Source organism: Chinchilla lanigera, unplaced genomic scaffold (assembly GCF_000276665.1).
Source record: "Chinchilla lanigera isolate Chin_1 unplaced genomic scaffold, ChiLan1.0 scaffold00049, whole genome shotgun sequence".
NCBI lineage: Eukaryota > Metazoa > Chordata > Mammalia > Rodentia > Chinchillidae > Chinchilla > Chinchilla lanigera.
In genome coordinates, this window is record NW_004955450.1 from 1,471,108 (window position 1) to 1,491,428 (window position 20,321).

General features: G+C 51.9%; 2 protein-coding genes across 6 annotated transcripts in view; one reads left to right on the forward strand and one right to left on the reverse strand.

Moving 5' to 3' along the window:
- The first annotated feature begins 478 nt into the window (after positions 1 to 478).
- Positions 479 to 4,595, forward strand: Isl2 (ISL LIM homeobox 2). 2 transcript variants are annotated; one of them, XM_005393473.2, is made up of 6 exons: positions 479 to 752; positions 1,319 to 1,508; positions 1,600 to 1,862; positions 2,927 to 3,210; positions 3,608 to 3,775; positions 4,052 to 4,595. In XM_005393473.2, the coding sequence occupies exons 1-6, from the start codon at positions 695 to 697 to the stop codon at positions 4,097 to 4,099; spliced, it is 1,011 nt and encodes a 336-aa protein (XP_005393530.1). In that variant the 5' UTR covers positions 479 to 694; the 3' UTR covers positions 4,100 to 4,595. The 2 variants fall into 2 exon arrangements, with proteins under 2 accessions (XP_005393530.1, XP_005393529.1); XM_005393472.2 differs by having other exon boundaries at positions 480 to 752; positions 3,983 to 4,595.
- Positions 4,596 to 8,875: 4,280 nt separating this feature from the next.
- Positions 8,876 to 20,321, reverse strand: part of Scaper (S-phase cyclin A-associated protein in the ER) — a 341,699-nt gene continuing 330,253 nt past the window's right edge. For all 4 annotated transcript variants that reach the window (XM_005393476.1, XM_005393474.1, XM_005393475.1 and 1 more), the window contains 3 exons: positions 14,944 to 15,135; positions 12,556 to 12,607; positions 8,876 to 9,283 (listed from right to left, as the gene is read on the reverse strand). In XM_005393476.1, coding sequence (XP_005393533.1) covers positions 9,180 to 9,283; positions 12,556 to 12,607; positions 14,944 to 15,135 — 348 coding nt within the window. In that variant the 3' untranslated portion in view covers positions 8,876 to 9,179. The remainder of the gene's footprint in view (positions 9,284 to 12,555; positions 12,608 to 14,943; positions 15,136 to 20,321) is intronic.

Sequence of the window (20,321 nt, forward strand, 5' to 3'; positions counted from 1 at the left end):
AAGGAGGAACAGGAGGAGGAAAAAGTGCAGAGGAGAGGGGAGCCCCAGCCCCGGGAGTGTAGGACCTGTCCCTTAGGAGCTGGCTCTGCGTCCCGGGCCACCTACCTCCAGCTCCAGGCTTCCTAGGGCGGGGCGGCGGGGCACCCTGGACAGAGTCCATCCAGACCCGGTGGTCAGCCCTACCTCCCTCTAGCTCGGGTTTTGAGGACAAAAGCTAACGACAGGGGAAGGGTGCCCGGCTGGACCAGGAGGGCCACGTCCAGCGAATCCCTTTCCCCACTCTCGCGTTCCGAGTGGGGATTTTTAAATTTATGAGACCAGAGATTTAAAGCAGAGTGCAGGGCACCCACCCAGCCACCGTTCCCACCCCAAGTCCCGAGGATGCTTAACTCCGGGCCCCGCCTGCCAGGGGTCCGTGTAGATTTAGGGGGCGGGGCTGCGTTCCATTGTTCACGCCCAGCCAATCAGGACTCGCTCACTTCAGGCGAGCCAATCCTGCTGCACCCCCGCCTCTCCCACCCCGCCCATCCGGGGGTCCCCCCCGTCCCCGCCCCGGCCGGGGGCCGTGCGTGCTGACGTCACGCGCGTGCGGGCCGGTGCGGACTTGCCTCCCGGCTGGCCGGGAGTCAGTGCGCGGGAGCTGAGCTGAGCGACCCTAGTCCTCGGCCCGTAAACGCCGCTCGCCTCGCTCTGCATGGTGGATCTGCTTCTCCAGTGTCCTTTCCCGGGTGCTATGGGGGACCCCTCCAAGAGTAAGTCGTCTACGTGCGGGGCAGGGGGTGCGTGATGCGCAGCATCCCGAATGCAGAAGCATGGTCGACGGATCCTACAAGTGGCTTCCGTCGGACACCGGGGAGGAAACCCCACGAACTCGTCTCTCCGCGGGCCGCTGCTCCTTGGGGTCCAGATTTACGTTGGATTGGGCTGGGGTTCTGCTTCTTCTTGCTTGGAGGCAGTTGGGTCTGGCTTAGGGTGCGGGTTTTGTTTGTTGGTGTTTTGGTTTTAAAGCTGGAGAGATTTCTCTGGCGTGGTCTGGGATGTTTGGATCGCGGGTGTTTGTGACGATGCGCGTGACTGTAGTCTTCTCTGTACCCCGCGTCCGGCTTGCGTGGTCGCAGACATAGAGGCCCCTCGCTGACCTCCGCGGTTTGGAGACGAGGCCTTTATTGAGCCCCGATCTGGGTTTTCGTTCTGGACAACCCGGGTCCTCGGAAAGCTCCCCTTTCCCTTTTGTTGCGATGCTGGGCGAGGGAGAATTGCAAGCGACAGCGCCGGGCTTCGGTCCTGGGACTAACCTGGCGCCTTGCGCTCCTCGCAGAGAAGCCCGGGACGGCTATGTGCGTGGGCTGCGGGAGTCAAATCCACGACCAGTTCATCCTGCGCGTGTCACCTGATCTCGAGTGGCATGCTGCCTGCCTCAAGTGTGCTGAGTGCAGCCAGTACCTGGACGAGACGTGCACGTGCTTCGTGCGAGACGGGAAGACCTACTGCAAGCGGGACTATGCGCGGTGAGCCGGGCGGGTGGAGGGAGGCCCGCGCTGCAGCCCCGCCACGGGGGTGGGGACCAGGTCACGCTCACCCGCGCCCGCCCGTCCACAGGCTCTTCGGCATCAAGTGCGCCAAGTGCCAGGTGGGCTTCAGCAGCAGCGACCTGGTGATGCGCGCACGCGATAGTGTGTTCCACGTGGAATGCTTCCGCTGCGCAGTGTGCAGCCGCCAGCTGCTGCCTGGGGATGAGTTCTCACTGCGGGAGCACGAGCTGCTGTGCCGCGCCGACCACGGGCTCCTGCTCGAGCGCGCTGCGGCCGGTAGCCCGCGCAGCCCCGGCCCGATCCCTGGAGCGCGCGCCCTGCACCTGCCAGGTGAGCCAGGCAGGCCGAACGAGAGAGCTGGGTGCGCGGGTCTCGCTCCGGCACCGTGCTTTCCACGCGGATGCGGGAGCTGCCCGTCGCTTCCCGCAGTGACTCGCGTGGGTGTGGGAGTCGCCGGGGTGCAGGGGCTGTGGGGGACCCGGTGCCAGAGCAGCAGATGGATGGCAACCGGGAGTCTTGAGTGCGACCTGCCCCGGGGTCCCTGCGAGTCGGTAACCCCGCTCCCACCCGGGAACTCCAAGGCCATCGCCACCGGCAGAGGGGCGTTTTCGGTCCGGTGAAGTTGGGATCCCGAGTCCAAGCTTTCTCTTCCCGGGACGCGGTGTCCCCGCGGGAGTCGCCCAGAGATGGTGGAGTAGATAGAGCCCGGCAGGCAGAGCACAGGGACGGAGACCTCGGCCCAGGTGGCAGATTCGCAGGTCAGGTTGAATCGCTCCGGGTCTTCCCTGTGGGTCAAGGAAACCTGGCCTCACGAGTTGCTTGTAGAAATTATTCAGACCCTGAAAAGCCTAAAAGAGACAGATCGAGCTGGTGCAGACCAGGCCAAGGTTGGAGCCGGCACCGAGTGCAGCCGGCCTCAGACCCCGGAGGCTCCTGTGCTGTTTCCGGGTTGACAGAGGACAACAGGAGCCCCGAGGGAGGAGACCCGGCTGTGCCCGGCCGGGCTGGCGGGAAGGAGCCGACCTAGGGCTCCGGAAAGGCCTGTCCTGGAACGCGGAGCCGAGCGCGGGCAGCGGCCTTGCAGGCCCCGGCCCCTGGACGAGGCCTCCATCCCGGGTCTCACGGCCTGTGGTTCCCTCAGATTTTCTGCCGCTTTCTGCCTGGTCCTCGGAAGCCCCGACTTCTTCCAGGGGCTTTGCGGGCCGGGAGGGCGAGCCGCCCGGGCGGGTCCCGCGGCGGGAGGAGGTGCGGCCGGGAGCGGGGAGGGGACGACAACAACGCAGGCTCCGGGAACGCGAAGGAAAGAGAACGAATAAAGGGGAACGAAGCCGGGCGCAGGTCCCGGGACGCTCACTGGGCCCCACTGCCCCCTTCCCCGCCCTCCCCACTCGCAGATCCCGCGTCTGGCCGGCAGCCCGCGCTGCGCCCGCACGTGCATAAGCAGGCGGAGAAAACGACGCGGGTGCGGACCGTGCTGAACGAGAAGCAGCTGCACACGCTGCGGACCTGCTACGCCGCCAACCCGCGGCCCGACGCGCTCATGAAGGAGCAGCTGGTGGAGATGACCGGGTTGAGCCCGCGCGTCATCCGCGTCTGGTTCCAGAACAAGCGCTGCAAGGACAAGAAGAAGTCGATCCTCATGAAGCAGCTGCAGCAGCAGCAGCACAACGACAAGACGGTGAGGGCCGGTCTGAGCATCGCGCTCCTTCCCCGGGGAGGTCGGGTTCTGCATCCCCAGGGCAAGGTCCCGGGCAAGTGAGCAAGGCTTCCCTGGGCCCCAGGGGCCGTAAGAACGCGGCCGAGGCGGCCCCGGATCAGGAGCCCAAGTGTCCTGGCCGCGTGGCATGACTGGAATCGGGCTGCGTCTCCCTGCGCGTGGCTTAGTGCGAAGGAGTGGCCTCGCGCTCTGTGTAGGCCTCGCCGCTCTTTCAGCCTGCAGTCCTGCAGGTTTAGGGACCTTGTCGGGGAAGGGGGCCCTTTCGCATACCCCTCCCCATGCGCAGTTCAGGTCGCGCTCAGGGCTGGGGTCCAAGCCTCCAGGCGCAGAAAAGGCTTCACCGAGTCCTCTCCCGCAGAGCCTCCAGGGCCTGACCGGGACGCCGCTGGTGGCCGGTAGCCCCATCCGACACGACAGCGCCGTGCAGGGCAGCGCCGTGGAGGTGCAGACGTTCCAGCCTCCCTGGAAGGCGCTCAGCGAGTTCGCGCTGCAGAGTGACCTGGACCAGCCGGCCTTCCAGCAGCTGGTGAGGACCGGGTGGGGACCCGCCTCTGCGAAGCCCGGAGAGAAGGGGGGGTGATCGCGGTGGGGGAAGGGATGGGTGCCCCGGTGAACTCTCAGGGCCGCGGTCTCCGGGGATTTGACCTGAACTCTGCGGCAGGGAGGTGCGGAGGAGGGTGCCGGGCCGGGCCAGGCCTGTCCTTACTGCCCTCACGCATCTCCTACCGCCCAGGTCTCCTTCTCCGAGTCTGGCTCCCTGGGCAACTCCTCCGGCAGCGACGTGACCTCCCTGTCCTCGCAGCTCCCGGACACCCCCAACAGTATGGTGCCGAGCCCCGTGGAGACGTGAGCGGACCCCCGCCGGACCTCGCATGCACCCCGCATGAGACCCAGCTCAGGCCATGCCAGCTCGAGTCCTGTCTCCGTCATCATTGAGAGCGGACCGAGGGGAAAACCCCACCGTCAGGCCTGCGAAGCGCCAGGACATTGCCTGCCTGCAGCCAGTCGGAGACCCCGCTCCCAGGACTTTTTATTTTTTCCAAAACCAGAACCTGGGATCCACCAGGGTTAGCGCTGCCCCTCCCTTCCCGTGCTCCTCGAGGCCCCGCCCACATGCGGACCGCTTGGAGAACAGCGGTCCCTGAGGTCCCAGAGGAGCAGACACGTGGCCCCACGCGCATGATTGCTGGAAAAGTAGGACTGGACTTTCCTTACACGCGTGTTAAATTATCAGTCGACGGAGGACAGAGTGTGAGCCTTTGCCGAACAAACGTAAGTTATTGTTATTTATTGTGAGAACAACCAGTTCATAGTGGACGAATATTTTGATCTTAATAAAAAATGATAACCTGATACCAGGCTGCTCCTGTGTGCTGTTGGCCCAGTGAATGGCTGGACAAAAGCGGCTCAAGGGTTCTACTTGTTGCAATGAAATTTAGTCCGGGCCTCGTTGTGCTCTGCCAGCCATGTGCTCTCGTGTGCGCTGGAGGGGGTGGGCCTGGCAGGGATTGGTTGCTGTGCGGGGCGGGCTCGAGGACGATTGGTCGCCGCTAGGGGAGAGGCCGAGTGGAGGGGTGCGCCTTGCTGTGCACAGCCCGGCCCCTTCCGGAGGGAATCCCGCTTGGGCATAGCTTCCTGCTTGAGTGTTCTGGTGCAGCGCGCTGGAGGCCTGCGGGCGGGTGTGGCGACGCGTTTTGGAGGGAAACCCATAGCACGCGCGTGGCGGCAGCGCGACGAACTCCGGTCTGTCTTAGGGCTCGCGAGGCCGAGTCTTGGTCTGGCCCTTGAGATCCTGCGCGGTATCCCGGTCGGTCCTGCGCGGTGCATCGTCACTAACCCCCCTCCCTGTCTAGACGGCGGGCAGGCAGCGCCTTATCTCCCGGCATCACCTGCAGGAGACACCGGCCCGGCCCGGCCGCCGGGAAGGAGCGCCCCAGAGCCAGCCTGGCGTGTCCTCGGTTTATTTTCTTTCCAGACCCGGAGCGGAGGGGGCAGGGATGGCCCCTGGATACCCGTGTCCAGGTCACTCGGTGTGACATTTCAAACCCTGCGACTTGTTTTCTTGAAAACTGGCTTTAGTGATCGCAGGAAATAACCGGGAGATACCGAATCTCTAGCAGGCCCCGGGCAAGCACAAAAAACCAGAAGGCTCAGGTTTTACCCTTTGCAAATATTTAACCCTTTGAAGCCGGGTCGGTCTTTTCCCCAAAGCAGTCCTGGCGGGCGCAGGGAGTCCCCAGCCTGGCCACCGCCCCGCAAGAGTCCTTGGCATTGCCTTTCCACTTCCTTGTCCCTGGAACTAAACGACCCACAGTGCATCTTTCTTCCGGATTTGTCTTAAAAGAGGGCACCGGCCAGACCAGGTGGGGGACAGTTGTCACCTTAGCTCAGGTAGCGGTGGTAAGGAAAAATGTGCCCATCGCTGGGTGCAGAAATGGGCGCCTTCTGTCAGAGCCAGGCTGCGGAAGGTGGGAACCACTGGGGTCCCAGGCTCGGCTTTGGGCAGGATTGAGTCACACAGCCGCTTCTACCCCGACCGCAAATAGAATGGAAGAATTACTGGCAGTCAGTAGAAGATGGTGAGATGGTGGGAAGAAGTGGGAATTGAGTCACTTTTTTTTTTTTTTTTTTTTACTTCCTGAATGTCAAGGTGATGCTAGCACAACTATTAAAGGGAACAGTCTCCTCCTTCAGGACTTAGGAAATGGTGCCGCAAACTTAAAAAGATAAGGGAAAAGATATGCTGGGTTAATGAGGACCAGCTTTACCTCTCAAGTGCCCAGAAACGGTTTTAATAACCAAGGCTGGGTTCTTTGAGGCTTCGTTCCTTTAACTTAGACCATTCTCTCTGAAACAGACATACAAATTTCTCTTTTTACCTTCTGGTTAGCTATTGGATAAGAGACTAAACTTCTAATTAAGCTTGCTTTTAGGGAACTTTTGATTTATCCATATTGGGGTTTCTCAACAAGCAGGTTCTTGAATAAAGAATTTCATTAACCGTTGTTAATGACTTCTGAATTTTTGCTTTTGAGGAGGTGCAGTATTTCAAAGCTATGAATGGAAACATCTACCTAATTACAGTGATCGTTTCCCTCATCATCCATAGATCAAAAACCTAATTCCTCTTTTCGATTATTTCCTGTATCTTGCCTGTTACTGTGGCAAACATTCCAGAGCGTTTCTCCTATTAAGAAGCCCTTATCTGCTGTCTGTGTTACTGTATCAGACACCTCAGCCTTTTCCCCAGTACTTGCCAGCCACTCAAGGGTGGGCATCGTTTTCTATATGGGTTTCCCAGGAAAGGATTTAGCTCTGAAGCCTGATCACAGCAGTCCCGGTGAGGTGTCAGATGTACGGTTGGTTAGTTACATTAATAAATACCAGTTTTACTGCTTTCCAGGTCATCTTTAAACATTTTCCGTAATACAGTAGGGATTTCCCTGTAAATTAAATTACCTGTAACAATTACAAGTGTTGTATTTTATGCTAACTGAACTTTTAACATGAGATACCCAGTTGGTTAATAAAATCGCAATTCAAGAAAAGGGGGGGGGAGATCCGAGTGAATTATTTAGCTTCAGAATAAGATGTTTCTGAGCAGAGTTATCTAATAATTTGGATAGCTCTATTGAGGCAGAAAAGGAATTCCCGGAGATGGAAAAGTTTATGGCTACTATACCACACAATTTAATATTCACGAAAAGACTGCATCATTCTGGGAAATCCAGAGTCCCTATGGCAGTATTCCCAATGAACTTTAATATTTAATGGATATGAAACAGAAATCAGCCTTTTAGTTTTGAATATGGAATAACTTAAAGCTCAATTTTTATCGGAGCCGGAAAGACTGGGTTTAAACGAGACAATGTCTAAGACTTCTCTGGAAAACTGGCGATTTTGTCACCGCTGCCTAAGGAAGGACTCAAGCCGCCATACATTTAGTGAGCTGTATTCTCTCACGTGCGCATTCACCAAAGAGAGCAAGAGAATTAGCTGAGTGCAGCCTGCTGGAGAGAGAAAAAAAATAGATGAAAACTATTTACAGAGAAGTTCCCAATAGAGTTGTGATAAAAGCAGAAAATTCAGAGAGTTTATTAAGCGGATTCAGGGAAGATTAGAGGCTTTTAAACATGGGTCTGATTGATGTAAAAGTAAACTTTCTTGAAAATACCGAGATTCAGTGCTGCCCGTTACCGCCTAGCACCTTGCTGCAGGAGCCTGCACAGAGGATGCAGATAAACAGAGCTGGACTGAGAGCAGGAAAGGGCGCGGGTGCCCTTGCGACCGACGCACGGCGGGCGGGAGCGCGTCTGTGGACCGCGCGCATGCGGCCCGCGACCCTGCGGGCGGAGGTCGGGGAGGGAGGCCGGGGTTCCCCAGGGGAGCGAGCGCGGAGCGCGAGGAGTAGTTTCCTCCAGATTATCCGGAGCCCGAGAGAAAGCGGTGCTGAAGGGGCAGTGACGAGGCCGGGACCTGAACCCCTTGGCCGCAGAGTTCCGGCTGCAGAATGGGAGGCCCGGAACAGCGGTGACGATCGGGGCCCCACCGCACCCCACCGCACCCCGCTCGCCTCTCCCGCAGTCGCCTGTCGCCGGCCCCATCCCCGTCCCCGCGGAGAGATGGGGACCGGGAGCAGGGTTGGGGCTGGACTGGGTCGGACCTTCAGTCGCGGTTCTCGGGCTTCTGGGCGCCTGGCGTCGCGGCTCGGTGGTTTACGCTTCCAGGTCAACTCCGAGCAGATCTGGAGCGAGGCCCCTCCCGCGGGGGGCGCGGGGACCCCCGTGAATATCGCCTGACCCAGCTCGAGCACCGGGAGCCCGCGCTGGGAGTGCGCCGGCCTCCTCCCACCTGGCCCTCCGCACCGCGGGCTGGCGACTCTGGGTCCCAGCTGTGGGCATGGGGAGGCCTGCACTTACTGTCCCCTCCTGTTTTTTTTAAATCGGGACTGCCCCCTCCGCCCGCCCCGTCGGTGGCTCAGCGCACAGTGCTCACAGCCCCTCCGCAATCCCCGGCACAGGTGAGTCAGCTCCACCGTGCGGCGAGGCTCCCGCACCTCCCAGCTCCCCACATCTCGAGCTTAATAGTTTTTCAGGTCAACCCTTCCAGATAGCGTCTTCTTTCCTGGTAATGTTCGATCCTAATCCGACAGAAATTATTACTGATGTCAGTCAGTGACCGGCTTAGCCCCGACCTGGGCTCAGAAGGAGCAGATGTGGAAAGGCCGGACCCGAGCAAGACAGTAATTTAAAACTTATTCGGAGCCGCGGGCACTGCTGTTTTCCCTAGCGTTGCTTCGTCTCACAGCGATCTGAGGAAGTCCTCTGGGATGACCGACGCCTCCATCACTCATCTATTCGGACAACGAGTCCATCTCGCCCACGGGTCGCAGCTCGGAGGGGTCGCTGCCCCGAACGGCAGGGCCAGGCCCCCCCACCCCCCAGCTTCACGCAGCCCCGCGCCCTACGCCGCCACAGTGTGAGCACCGTAACAGCTTGACTGCAAATCTCGAGGAAAAAATCTCAGCAGGCCAACGTTAAAGCGTTAATTAAGATGAGCCAGGTGCTGGGATGAACACTTCTCTGTCAAATTTGTATCACCTCAACACAAAAAGCCAACACGAAACTAGAATAAGTTATTTTATTACAAGAACAAAACAGACGTGCCAGTTTTATTTCTAATTTTGCCCATATTACAAATGCAAATTATATATTGCCATAAAATGGACATTAACAAACTCCAAAATACTGTGCATAAGTGAAATAAGTTTAACTTGCAAAATTAGGAAGGACATTGAAGTATCTACAGTCATTATAAATAGTGCAAAGTATGTATCATATCAACATCGGGGGTATAAACAAGGCCAGAGGGTGTCATAAGGAACAGTGGAAATATTAACAAGGCCACTCAAATTCAGAGCAGCCAGAAATTTAGTGTTTCTCTTTTTTAAAAAAAAACTGTCGTGCTTCTTCCCAGGCCTGCTGAGGAAATCTGTTAGCCAGTTCAAGGTAGTCTTGGGGACCAAGGCATCTTCCTGAGAGGAGCAAAAAGATTAAACAGTTAAATTAAAAAGCCTTAAATTCTTTGATGTTTAAGAAATTAAATTTATTTTGATAGCTAAGAGTACCAGTTGGAGATATACACTTCTAATAAATCATGCATTTTATGTTAATGAGGTGATTGATCTGTGTCAATACTGAGTTATGGAAAGTATGAAACAGAGAATATGTACTTTAACTACAATCCAGTTTGTGCTTCTCCCATACTCAGGTACCAGCCCGTACGTAAGACATGATGGAAACTGTGTGAGGACCCCGGAGTGGGGGACTCTCCCGGGAAGGGGTCCAGTGTGTAGATGTGCCTGTGGCTGGAGGTGGCGCCCACGCAGGCACACCCAGCCCTGAAATAGTTTGCTTAACGAAAACCCCCGTGCTTGGCTAAAGTATAACTTAAAGCGCAGAGGGAATGGCGAGGAGGCTGTGATGGCTGAGCCGCTCTGCAGTGGAGCTCACCTGGGCGCAGCTCAGGATGGCTGGAGATGTTCGTGGGGACCTCCTCTAAGCAAAAAGGGACAGATGTCAGGGTGCCTGCCGGCTGGCTGTGACACATCATCTTTTATTTAATCAAGTAAAGACCTCAAGAACCGTCACTGATGTTGGCTGTCTTGGAGCAAAGCAAGGCTGTTGCCCGTTTGCTGTTCTGTGGGTGAAGCTGCTGAGTGGGGAGTGCAGGACAGCGGCCCCAGGACAGGAGAGCGGGAGCCCAGCCTCAGCCCAGCCCGTGCACAGGGACAGCTCCCAGGCTGCGCCCTCCACAGGGCAACACACGGGGCCTCCTCTCTTTTGGGAAACAGAAAGTGTAAGAAGAATGTCTGCAAGCCTTACTGGCAAAAACAAAAAGAAATAAACGAAAATACACAAAAACCCCCTAAAACCAAACAAAAATAAAACCAGAAAAACCCCCACCAGCTGTATAATTACACATAAACACATTAGAAGACCTTTAAACGTATTTTCACATATATTTGAAATGTAGAAAGTTGTGCAGTAGTAAATAGCAGATCCGCGGCTGTCTCCAGCATCCTCTGAGCTGGGAAGGAGGGCAGTGGCTGAGCCTGGCAGAACTGGACTTACTTGAATCCCAGCTCGGGCCAATGGCACTAATTGGGGTGTTGGCTTGAACCTCTGAAAAGTTACACAGCTTTCTGTTTACTTTTCTGAGTATCTAAGTCAATAAAACATGGCATTTCTTGTGACACTGTAACGATTTGGTTTTACTTCCTGCTACATACTTTCTAACACCTGCCCACCAGGCAGCATAGCCCTAGGCTGCTCCAAGTGGGGGCCTTGAATGCCACTTTCAACACAATCAGGCTAATAAGGAATTGGGGAACATCGGTACCAGGGTATTAATCAGAGATGCTGCTGCAACAAGCAAAGCAAGACCTGTACTTCTCAACCCTAGTCTGGGATTAGAATATTTAGAAAGTAAATGTTTAAGACTGTAAATTTCTATTTCAGATCAGAGGAAATGCCTCCCCGGGAACCCAAGAGAGAAAAGCTTGCAATCCCGGCCCCTCCCCCAACCGAGGACTGAACCCAGGGCCTTTGCACCGAGCTACACCCACAACCCTTTACATTGAAAGCATTTTTATTTCACAAGTACATACTTGCAGTACATGAAGTTTACATTCATCTTAGGGAGCAGGTGCATGTACGCAACGAAGATTCTTTTTAAATCGCTTTCCCTTTCCCACCCACGTCCCTCCCTCTGTCTTCAAATCCCCTTTCTCCATTTTCATTCTTCTTAACCATGTTTATGACACCAGTGCTTGCATTCACTGTGGGTATATGGTCTCTGCACTTGGTATCTGACAGGACACAGCTTAAATCTTACTTCCTCTTCTCCTCCCCCTCCCCCTCAGTCTCCTGGACCCCTTCCATTTTCAAAAGCTTTATCTCCTAGTTTCCTTCTATCCATCCTTTACTTTGCCCTTTGTTTATACTTTGCCTTACTCAAATGAGAAATACCATTCTTTAAGCTTATGCGTCTGATTTCACTCAACAGTGTATTTTCCAGGTGCGTCCACTTGCCTACAAATGTCTCAAATTTATCCTTCTTTATAGCCAAATAGTACTCCACTATGTATAAATACCACATTTTCTTTATCCATTTGTCTGCTGATGGACATACAGGCTGCTTCCGGGATTTACCTATTATGAATTGTGCTGTTCTAAACATGTTATAGATCTATCACTGTATTATGATGTCTTTAGTTCTTTTGAGAGCAGACCTAGAAGGGGAGTAGCTGGGTCAAATGGAATTCCTAATTTTTAGTTTTTTGAGGAATCTCCATACTGACTTCTATAGTGCTTGTACTAGTTTACACTCCGACCAGCAATGCAGGAAGGTCCCTTTTTTACTGCAGCCTCATCAGCATTTGTTCTTCTCTGAGTCCTTGATGAAGGCCATTCTTTCTGGTGCAGGACAAAATCTTAGAGTTCTAGAGTTTTAATTTGCATTTCTCTAACAGCCAGACATGTTGAACAGTTTATCATGTTTGCTGGCCATTTGCTCTTCTGTGTCTGTTCTTTCATTTGCCCATTTCTTGATTGGGCCTTTTTTGGGGGTGTGTGATCTAATTTTTTTGAGTTCTTTATTCTAGATAATTAAAAAAAAAAAAATTGGGGGCTTGGGATTTAGCTCAGTGGCACAGCGCCTGCTTGGCAAGTGCGACGTCTTGAGTTCAATTCCCGGTACCGGAAAAAACAAAAACAAAACAAAAAAAATTGTTGAGAGAGTCTTACTAAGTCACTAAATTGCCCAGGCTGGTTTCAAACTTTCAGTCCTCCTGCCTCAGACTCCTACAATGCTGGGGTTACAGGTCTGTGCCACCCTGCCTGGTTAAAACAATTATTTTCAATACAAAGTTCAAGTACTTGAGTTCAGGGGGAAAATTTGGGCTACTATGATTAAAAACTTAATTCTGAACATGGACAGGGAACTAAGCCTGTTGTGAGTGTCACAGGCGAATGTTTGGGACCTGACATCCTCTGCTCTCCACAGCAGCTCCCAGGGGTTAGGCTCCTAGTGATTAGGTGCCCTGCCCTGGCTTGCCTGTCACGGCAGCTCGAAGAAGGCCTGTGCTTTTCTTCACTGCCCCTGACTTCTCTGTATATTCAGATGCGTTTGTGTTTCAGGACAAAATTGATAGAAAACATGAATTTCTCTAACACTTCCCAAAGGGGGATACAAACATGTGCATCTATGAAAGACATGGGGTTCACTTTGCCAGAGACCACCTACCTCTGGGCTGGTGCAGCAGGGGGTCCGCCTGGCTTGGCGTCTGCGCGAAGTCCTGCAAGGGAAGAGAGGGGTTCTGTGGCACCTCTGAGCACAGCACTCCTCTGAGGGGCTGGTAAATCCCCGGATCCACACAACCGCTGTGCACGAGTCATCTCGGGCCCAGATATGAGAGCGGAAGGGAGTGATGTTACAGGGTCCAGGTTCTCATGCATTTCCTAAACTAAATGGTGAGGACTTCAGTGTTGCTAAATAAATATCACCAGGGCCAGGTTGCTTCATACGTTGGAAACTAAAACTTTATTTTCTACTTAATAAACCCAAAGCTGAAGCCAAATTCACTATCTTAAACTATCAACAGACTTTAAAGGTTTTGAGAAAGTATAAATGTAACAGTCTATAATAAAGATTATGGATTTTCTGCTGCTAAATCTTAAAAGATTGATAGTTTTACTCTTAGATGGAAACTGAAAAACACAGTATATAATATATAAATCCTTAGAAATCTATGCCAAATCGTCAGTCTCTATTTTAGTATCATTTTCTACAGAATATTAAAATTAATACATAGGGGCCTTGAAGAACCATTTCATAAAGTAAAATCCAATGTATAGTCTCTTGACCACAATTATTTATAGGGAAGAAACTTGATACAAGGAGGCAGTATAAGAAATTTCTGTAGCATTTACATACAGATCTTTTTGGATGGAGATTTGGAAGTATTTGGATCACTAGCAGATGAAAATAGGAGGTCTGTTTGACCTTTCAACTGTGGTGTTATTTGCATTTTGATAAGCTGTTTTCTGAGTACTTGAAGACAGGAGGACCCGTGCCGGTGCAGACGCGTGCTGGTCTCTGCTCAGTGTCACTGCCTGGGTTTAGTCTGCTCTGCCCGCGCCACACGAGCCGCACCGCTTCTCAGCCCTAGTGCTCACTGCCTCTGATGCGCCATTTGTTTTACTTTTTTTGTTGCTGCTTGTGAAAGAGCTGTAAAGGTGGGAATTTTGATCCGTTTTATATTCACTGCTGTAGTTCCAGTGCCTTCGGTGGTGCCTACTGCACACATTCAAAGATTACCTACTGAATGCAAGGGTGAGCAATCTGAATGGAAAAAGTCACGCACTTCAGATTTTCTATAATGTACTTTCTATTTAATGCGACACTGAGGCTGTAAGAATATATGAAGGATCCTGCGTTGATATGGTGGTTATGTACTACAAGATTTATTGTAAGACAGTGTGGACACTCATACTCGTAAATCTGAGTAGCTGACTTGAAAACATTTTCATAAAATGAAACCCAGTCTTAAATGTAGCAACTAGGCTGAAAACAAAACAGGTCTATATATGGTTGATGTGGCGGGTTTATTAATTAATCATCTAATAGAAAGGAGTTTAGAAAACATATACTACTAATTGTCTAAGGTATAGAGGCTTGGGATTCACTCTTGCCCGTCCTGTGTTCCTGGCCGGCTGGGCGTGGCCACACTCTCTCCACAGTGACCGGTGCTGATGAGGCAGAGCAAGGAACAATGCCACGCGGGACCCTGGTTTCTGTTTCACTATTAGGAAGAACAGGACGCAGAGGCTGTTGACTATGTGTGTCAGGGGCAAGAACAGTGATTTTATGGTGGAACATTTGAAAGAAAACAGGATGTTTTTAGAAAGTAAAGAATTACAATGACAAAAAATTAGTTATTAGCAGACGTTAATGAATAATCAACTTGATTTTCTATTGTATTGATGGAATTAACTTAGATTTGCCTTTATTACTTTGCTACAGCACTAATTCTGATTCCAGTTCGGTAGAGCTTAATTGGATCAGAAAAACATAAGGCTGTTAGTGAGATTTTCTAGTGGACAGTAATAATTTAATATATGGGAACCTTGAAGAACCATTTTATAAAGTACTTACCAAGTTTTAAGTTTTTTTTTTTTTAATACAAGCAACGGTATCCAATATGCCTGCACATATATGAAAATCATATTTAAAAATTTACAAATAAGCTGAAATTCAATTGATTTTCTTCAGCAATTATTGCCCATTCCCAAACTCGGCTGAAAGCAAGATAAATATAGCAGCCAAAGCTCTGAAGTCTGGGGTCTCTGAAACACATTTCTTAAGTATGGGTTTCCGTTTCATTAACAGCAAAAAATTCCTTCCTTTGAAGCCGGTCAGGTAAAAATTATGTAACGGTCAACCCCAGTTCTATGAGTGGCAATTTAGGAACTACCCTGGTAATTCAGAAATTAAATTTTAAGCAGAGAAGTAGATGAAGTTTTTAAGACCCAGTGCAGAGGGCAAGAGTGATGCGTTGATTCATGTTTACTTTGTTTTCAGTCGCGTCAGTTCACACACACAGCCAGAGAACAGGGCTTAGCGAGGGGTTACCTGGATGAATGAGGCCAGCAGGACACAACTCATCTCCTGCTCCAGGATGACCTTGTTCTGGCGGTTGTTGTAGCAGGCAGCGATCAGTGAGGGGAACAACACTTTGATGAGCCGCGGGTCACTGAAGTACTGGAAGGGCAGCTGGCACAGCTTCTGCAGCACCGTGGGGTGGCGGCCTGACTGCACAATCACCTAGAACAGAGGGGTCAGAGCCACGGAGCACGGTGTGAGGGTGTGAGGAAGAGGCCTTGACTCCTAGCAGAGCTTACTGAATTACATTTGAAGAGAATGGGAAATAAAAATTAATTCTTTCCCAATCTACAGAAAATACGTCAAAACCTGCGTAGCCATTTAAAAATTATAGTCCACGATAAGGGTGCAGCTTCCGACTCAGAACACACGGGGCTTTAACAAAGCACGGCAGCTGGGCCCTTAAACCTGCAGAGAGCTCCCTGGCCCTGCCCACTGCAGCCCTCCCGTGGCCCCTCACTGGATGCCCCGCATGCAGACAGATCGATTCCGTATGTAGGCCAGGCCTGAAAAGAAAAGGGACCGACTCAGGAATGGGAACCGTTTCAGCAGGCACTGGCTCCAAAGACCCTTCCTCCAATCCATACTCCTTATCTTTGTTTCCATCAGTGCCATTGAATCTAAAAGGAGAATTGTTTAGATAAATGAGACCGTTGTCTTGAAGCAGTCTAGGTTTACAACTGTGTACATTTTAAGAAATAGAGCAACGCAATTAATGGGCTTGCAGGGAAGCCCTCCTAATTTACTCCTGAGGCCTACACGATAAACTAAGAAATGCCAGAATCAGATCTGTTTCGAGTAACTTTGATTAGACAGTTCTAATATGAAAGAGCTGGGTGACCCAAAGCCCACTTCGTGCCACAGGAGGAAGCTCTGAGACGGTTAAGAACACTGTAAAACCTAAGGTCAGGACTGTAAATTGTAGTTGGAAAAACACAATTTTACAGGTACACACCCAGACAGGACTGCATTCAAATTAAAACCAGAAGGACAGAATGAAATAGCAGAGGCAGGAGAAACATAAATTACAGGGATTTACAAGTTTTCAAAGTACTTTTAACAATACTTTAAGAACACACTCTCCGATGATAATGCAGTTTGGTTTAAGAACAAAATCAACAAAGTAATAGTTCACATATTTTCCTTCAATAGCTAAAATGACATCAAAAACCTTTAGAGAATGTTGATAGGGACTTGTTAATACCTTCAAATCCAAAAGGAATTTTAAAGACTTGCACTGTGTGACAATTCTGCATATGGCTATGTGCTGCCGTTTCTGACAGGGCTGAAAAAAATATGCGTATCGCTCACTTTATTGATAAAGCATTGACTTAGCTCTTTAATTACCAGCTACATAGTTTGTCACACAGCCAAATGGTCAGCACATTAGAATTTATAATGATACTACTATTAGAAGTCTTTTTTTTCCCCCTCTTTGGACAAAAATTAAGAACACATTTTTCCTTCAAAACTTCATTGTTAAAATGCTATTACTGGAAGGTTTGCTAACTTGAGAAATCATTAAACTGCCCAATCTGGCTGGCACAGGTGCAGTGTTAACTCAAAGATGTCATTCCTGGCTCCTGGTAAACCAGTGTGGAACGTGAGGGTGTTGCCAGGACTTTCTGCTCTTGGTCTCCGGAAGCAGAGCCCTGTAGGGACGCGTGGCTCTCTTCAAAGAACAGAATGGGTTGTCTGCTGCCTGTTCATAGGGTGACTTTCCTGAGATCTCCAGTAGCATAGTGAGATGGCTGAGAGAAGATACAAACAGATGGAAGCAGTCTGGCTGGCTTGGGCTAAGAAGTTCCAACAAGAGGCCCACCCTGACAGGGCCAAACCAGGCTACACACAGGAGTCCACGAGGGCCAGGAGAAGCCTACCCAAGCCAGGCTCCACTGTGTACCAGGGTGGGACATCCAGTTAGTAACGTCTTCCTAACCACATTTCAGACCCTGTGGGGAGACGGGATGAGGATGTCCAGGGAAGGACTGGCCCGTAGCAGTGAGACGTAGGGGGCTAATTCAGGTGGGTTTGTGGCACAGGTGGCAGGTGGATGTATGTCATGAGCCTGACGTCAGCTGAAGTAGCTAAGCACTTCCCCTTGGGGCAGGGAAGCAGCTGGGAATGCAAACATCCTGACTTGCAGCTCAGGGCTTTGAGTACCAGGAGAAAGTTGTCTGAAGGGTTTCTGACAGATGGGGTGGGGGCAGGGAGACCAGGCTCAGCTTTATTCCATGTGGCCATTCCCTCCCTGGCCGTGGCTGGTCAAATGTCATCTTGGTCTGCTCAAGCGTTCCCCACTCAGTGGGAAGTTAGTGCTCCTCAAGGGCTCCGAGGCTGTCTGAATGAGTGCCGTGTATGCACAGTGAGTTGTCTCAGACTTAGAATACTGCGTGCTGTTTCACTGGCTTCCTCGTGGCGCCGTGAGTCAGTCCCCGCAGCTGGTGTCACCTCTGTCTGAAGACGGAAGCCCTTAGCAGGCACCTGCCCCACTTTTGAGGCCGACGTAACACAGAGGGGCTCCACTGAGCTCCCTCCCAGTGGTGGCAGCCTACTGTGTCTGCCTGTGGAGGCCACAGTCATCAGCCAGAGGCAGCAAGTCGGGAGCAGGGATGGCTCAGTCATCATGAGAAACAGCCTTTCAGACATGTGGACAGCTTCAGACACAGAGCAGGGCTCTGAGGAGCTAAGGGAACTTCCAGAAACACTGCTCTCAGAAAGGAACAAGAGTGGGCCTCGCCCTGTGGCGCAGTTCTAAATGAGGGACTAGCAGGACAGCAAGCAGAGCTGGCGCCTGTCTCTGCTCACTGTGAGCTGGGCGGTCTCAGTAAGCTTCTAGATTATTCTGGCTTTTAAGGTGGTCAATTTTAAAAAGTAAACATTTATCCACATAACACACCCATTAAGTGAACAGCTCAATTTCATAAAGTGAACATAGGGTCACATGTACCCTGAAAAAGAGACGATGATAAAATAGTGCTGGATCTTTAATATACTCCTTCTTGCTGAAAATTAGATTCCTATGCTCTGAATTTGAAACATATCCTATGGAAATGATTTGACTGTATCAGGAGGCAGGCGATGCCTGCTGGCCTGGCTGAGCCATCCTTGGTCACTCTGGAGAGGAGCCCAGGACAGCCCTGCTCCTCTCCGGCCCTCTAAGCACAGGCCAGGCATGGCCTCCACAAGGGGGGCACTGTGCACAGTCAGGGAGGGGCAGGGGGAGGCGCAGACCTCATGACTCCACCTCCTCCTATTCTGGAATTGTTAATGATTCTGGAAGCAGCGATTTTAGAAGAGGAAGCCCGCACCCTGGCGACATGTGCTATAAGCAGGTGGAGAGAGGGTCAGGGAGATCTGGCTGCGGGGAACAAAAAAGAAACACATTTAAAAAAGAACCTGAAAATAAAATTAAAAGCAAAAAAATCTTGAGCAGACAAATGGACACACTGATTCTCAGCTGTCGCTGAGCCCAATGCCACCCATCCACAGGCCTCGGCACAACTGCGGTGCACCAGCCTCAGCGGACGTCTCCTGAGTGTTTCTTGTGCCAAGGGCCACTTTTTTATGGAACCCAGAGCCTTTGCACTGAGCTACATCCGTAGCCTTTTTAAACTTTTTATTTATTTTGAGACAGGGTCTTGCTAAGTCATTAAATTGCCCAGGCTGGACTTGAACTTATGATCCTCCTGCCTCAGCCTCCCACTGTGACAGGGTTATAGGTGGGTACTATGGCGCTCAGCCCAAGTGTTATATTAATGCTGTAGGGATACTGAGAACAAGGGAAGTTCTCCTCTCAACACAAGAGTGACAACACAGCGTGTTGGGGAGTGTCAGACGGCCCATGGCGGGAGCAAAGCTTCTTACCGAGGCACAGGTGGAGGGCAGCGGGGCAGGGCAGGGGGGACCTGAAGGACTGGATTGGACCTGGGCACCTAGAAGATGCTGGTGGAGGAACTGGTGGGGGGAGTTGGTGGATTCAGTATCACTAATATCAGACTGCCTTAGGTGGTCGAAGCTGCACAACAAATGCCACAGCACCCCCCACCCCGCCTCCGCCCCCCACAGGGCGTAAGCAACAGTCTCCTGTAGCTCTGGGCTGAAGTCTGATGGCACCAGTGTGGCAGGTTCGCAGGGCTGTGGATGGCTGCCTGCTTGCTGGTGCCCACGCGGCCTCTCCTTTCCCTTCACACGGCTCACAGGATGCTTTTCTCACAGGTGACTCCCTCTTTCTCCCAGGACCACCATCCTACTGGGCTGGGGACCCACCCGTATCACGTCACCTCACTCTAACTCACTCCTAGAAGCCCCACCTCCAGGTATAGTTGCAGGGCTGGGCTTCAACCCTGGAGCTCAGGAGAACACAGCTGAGTTTGAGACATAGACTCCTCGCTACCAGGCACAGAGGTGTCTGTCACAGCAGTAGGCTGCCATTACCAGCCTGGTGCACCTCAGAAAGGCTTTTCCTGGGCAAATGTCTCTCAGTGGCCACACGGTGTAAAGTCCAAGGCTCAAGAGTGCCAGCCTCACGAAGCCTTGGGCTCTAGTTTGGCTCTACCCAACCTAGGGTCACTTTATGGATTTGAGCCCTGGTGTCCTTTCTGTAAATGTGGTGACTGGCATCCTTCAAGGCTCAGACGAAGATCCCAGGAAGCATTCTGTATGACCATGCAGTATAAAATACTGGTCATGCATGCTTGGTTAGTGTGTCCCTCCCCAGCCCTGTGGCCCTGGACAAGTCTGTCCTGCTGGACTGCAGGAAGCAGAAGGTCCTCCCAGGCTGGGGCCCAGTGAGTGCTTTCTCCTGACCCACTGTCTCTAAGCAGCAGGGCACTGATGGGGCAGGATCTGCTCTCTGGCTGGCACTTGTTAAAAAGCTTCATGGCACAGGGAAGCCATTGCTCATTCCTTGGCCCTGCCCACATGGGACAGAGCTATGCAAACAGTGCTGGGTGCCAGCCAGGATCTTGTGGTGGCCAAGTAGGAAATGTATCCTGACAGGTTTGAAAAGAAAATCCCAGCATAAGCACGAGGCAAGAAACAGGTAGAGTGGTGCAGAGACAGAGGCTCCGCTTGCTGAGTGTGAGTACGTTTAGAGACTGTGGTGTGAGGTGTGCCAATCAATCACAAAGGGAGTAGGCTGGGGCTGGGGCCTGATTCATACCAGGGTGAGACAGCCCCAAAGAACTTGACAACACCCTCAAATCCAGGAAGTCTTCCCAGGCAGCACAGTCAGAGAAGGCTTTTCCTTTTCAACTCAAAGACAGGACAATTAACAGCACTTATTCATTGTAAAGCTTCATTCTTGGTTCCAGGAGGGAGGAAATTACTACCCTTGCGCCCTCCAG

Coding starts and splice junctions, on each gene's coding strand:
- Isl2 (XM_005393472.2), top strand. CDS start 695: ATGGTGGATCTGCTTCTCCAGTGTCCTTTCCCGGGTGCTATGGGGGAC. Junction 753..1,318: donor TATGGGGGACCCCTCCAAGA/GTAAGTCGTCTA, acceptor CGCTCCTCGCAG/AGAAGCCCGGGACGGCTATG. Junction 3,211..3,607: donor AGCAGCACAACGACAAGACG/GTGAGGGCCGGT, acceptor CCTCTCCCGCAG/AGCCTCCAGGGCCTGACCGG.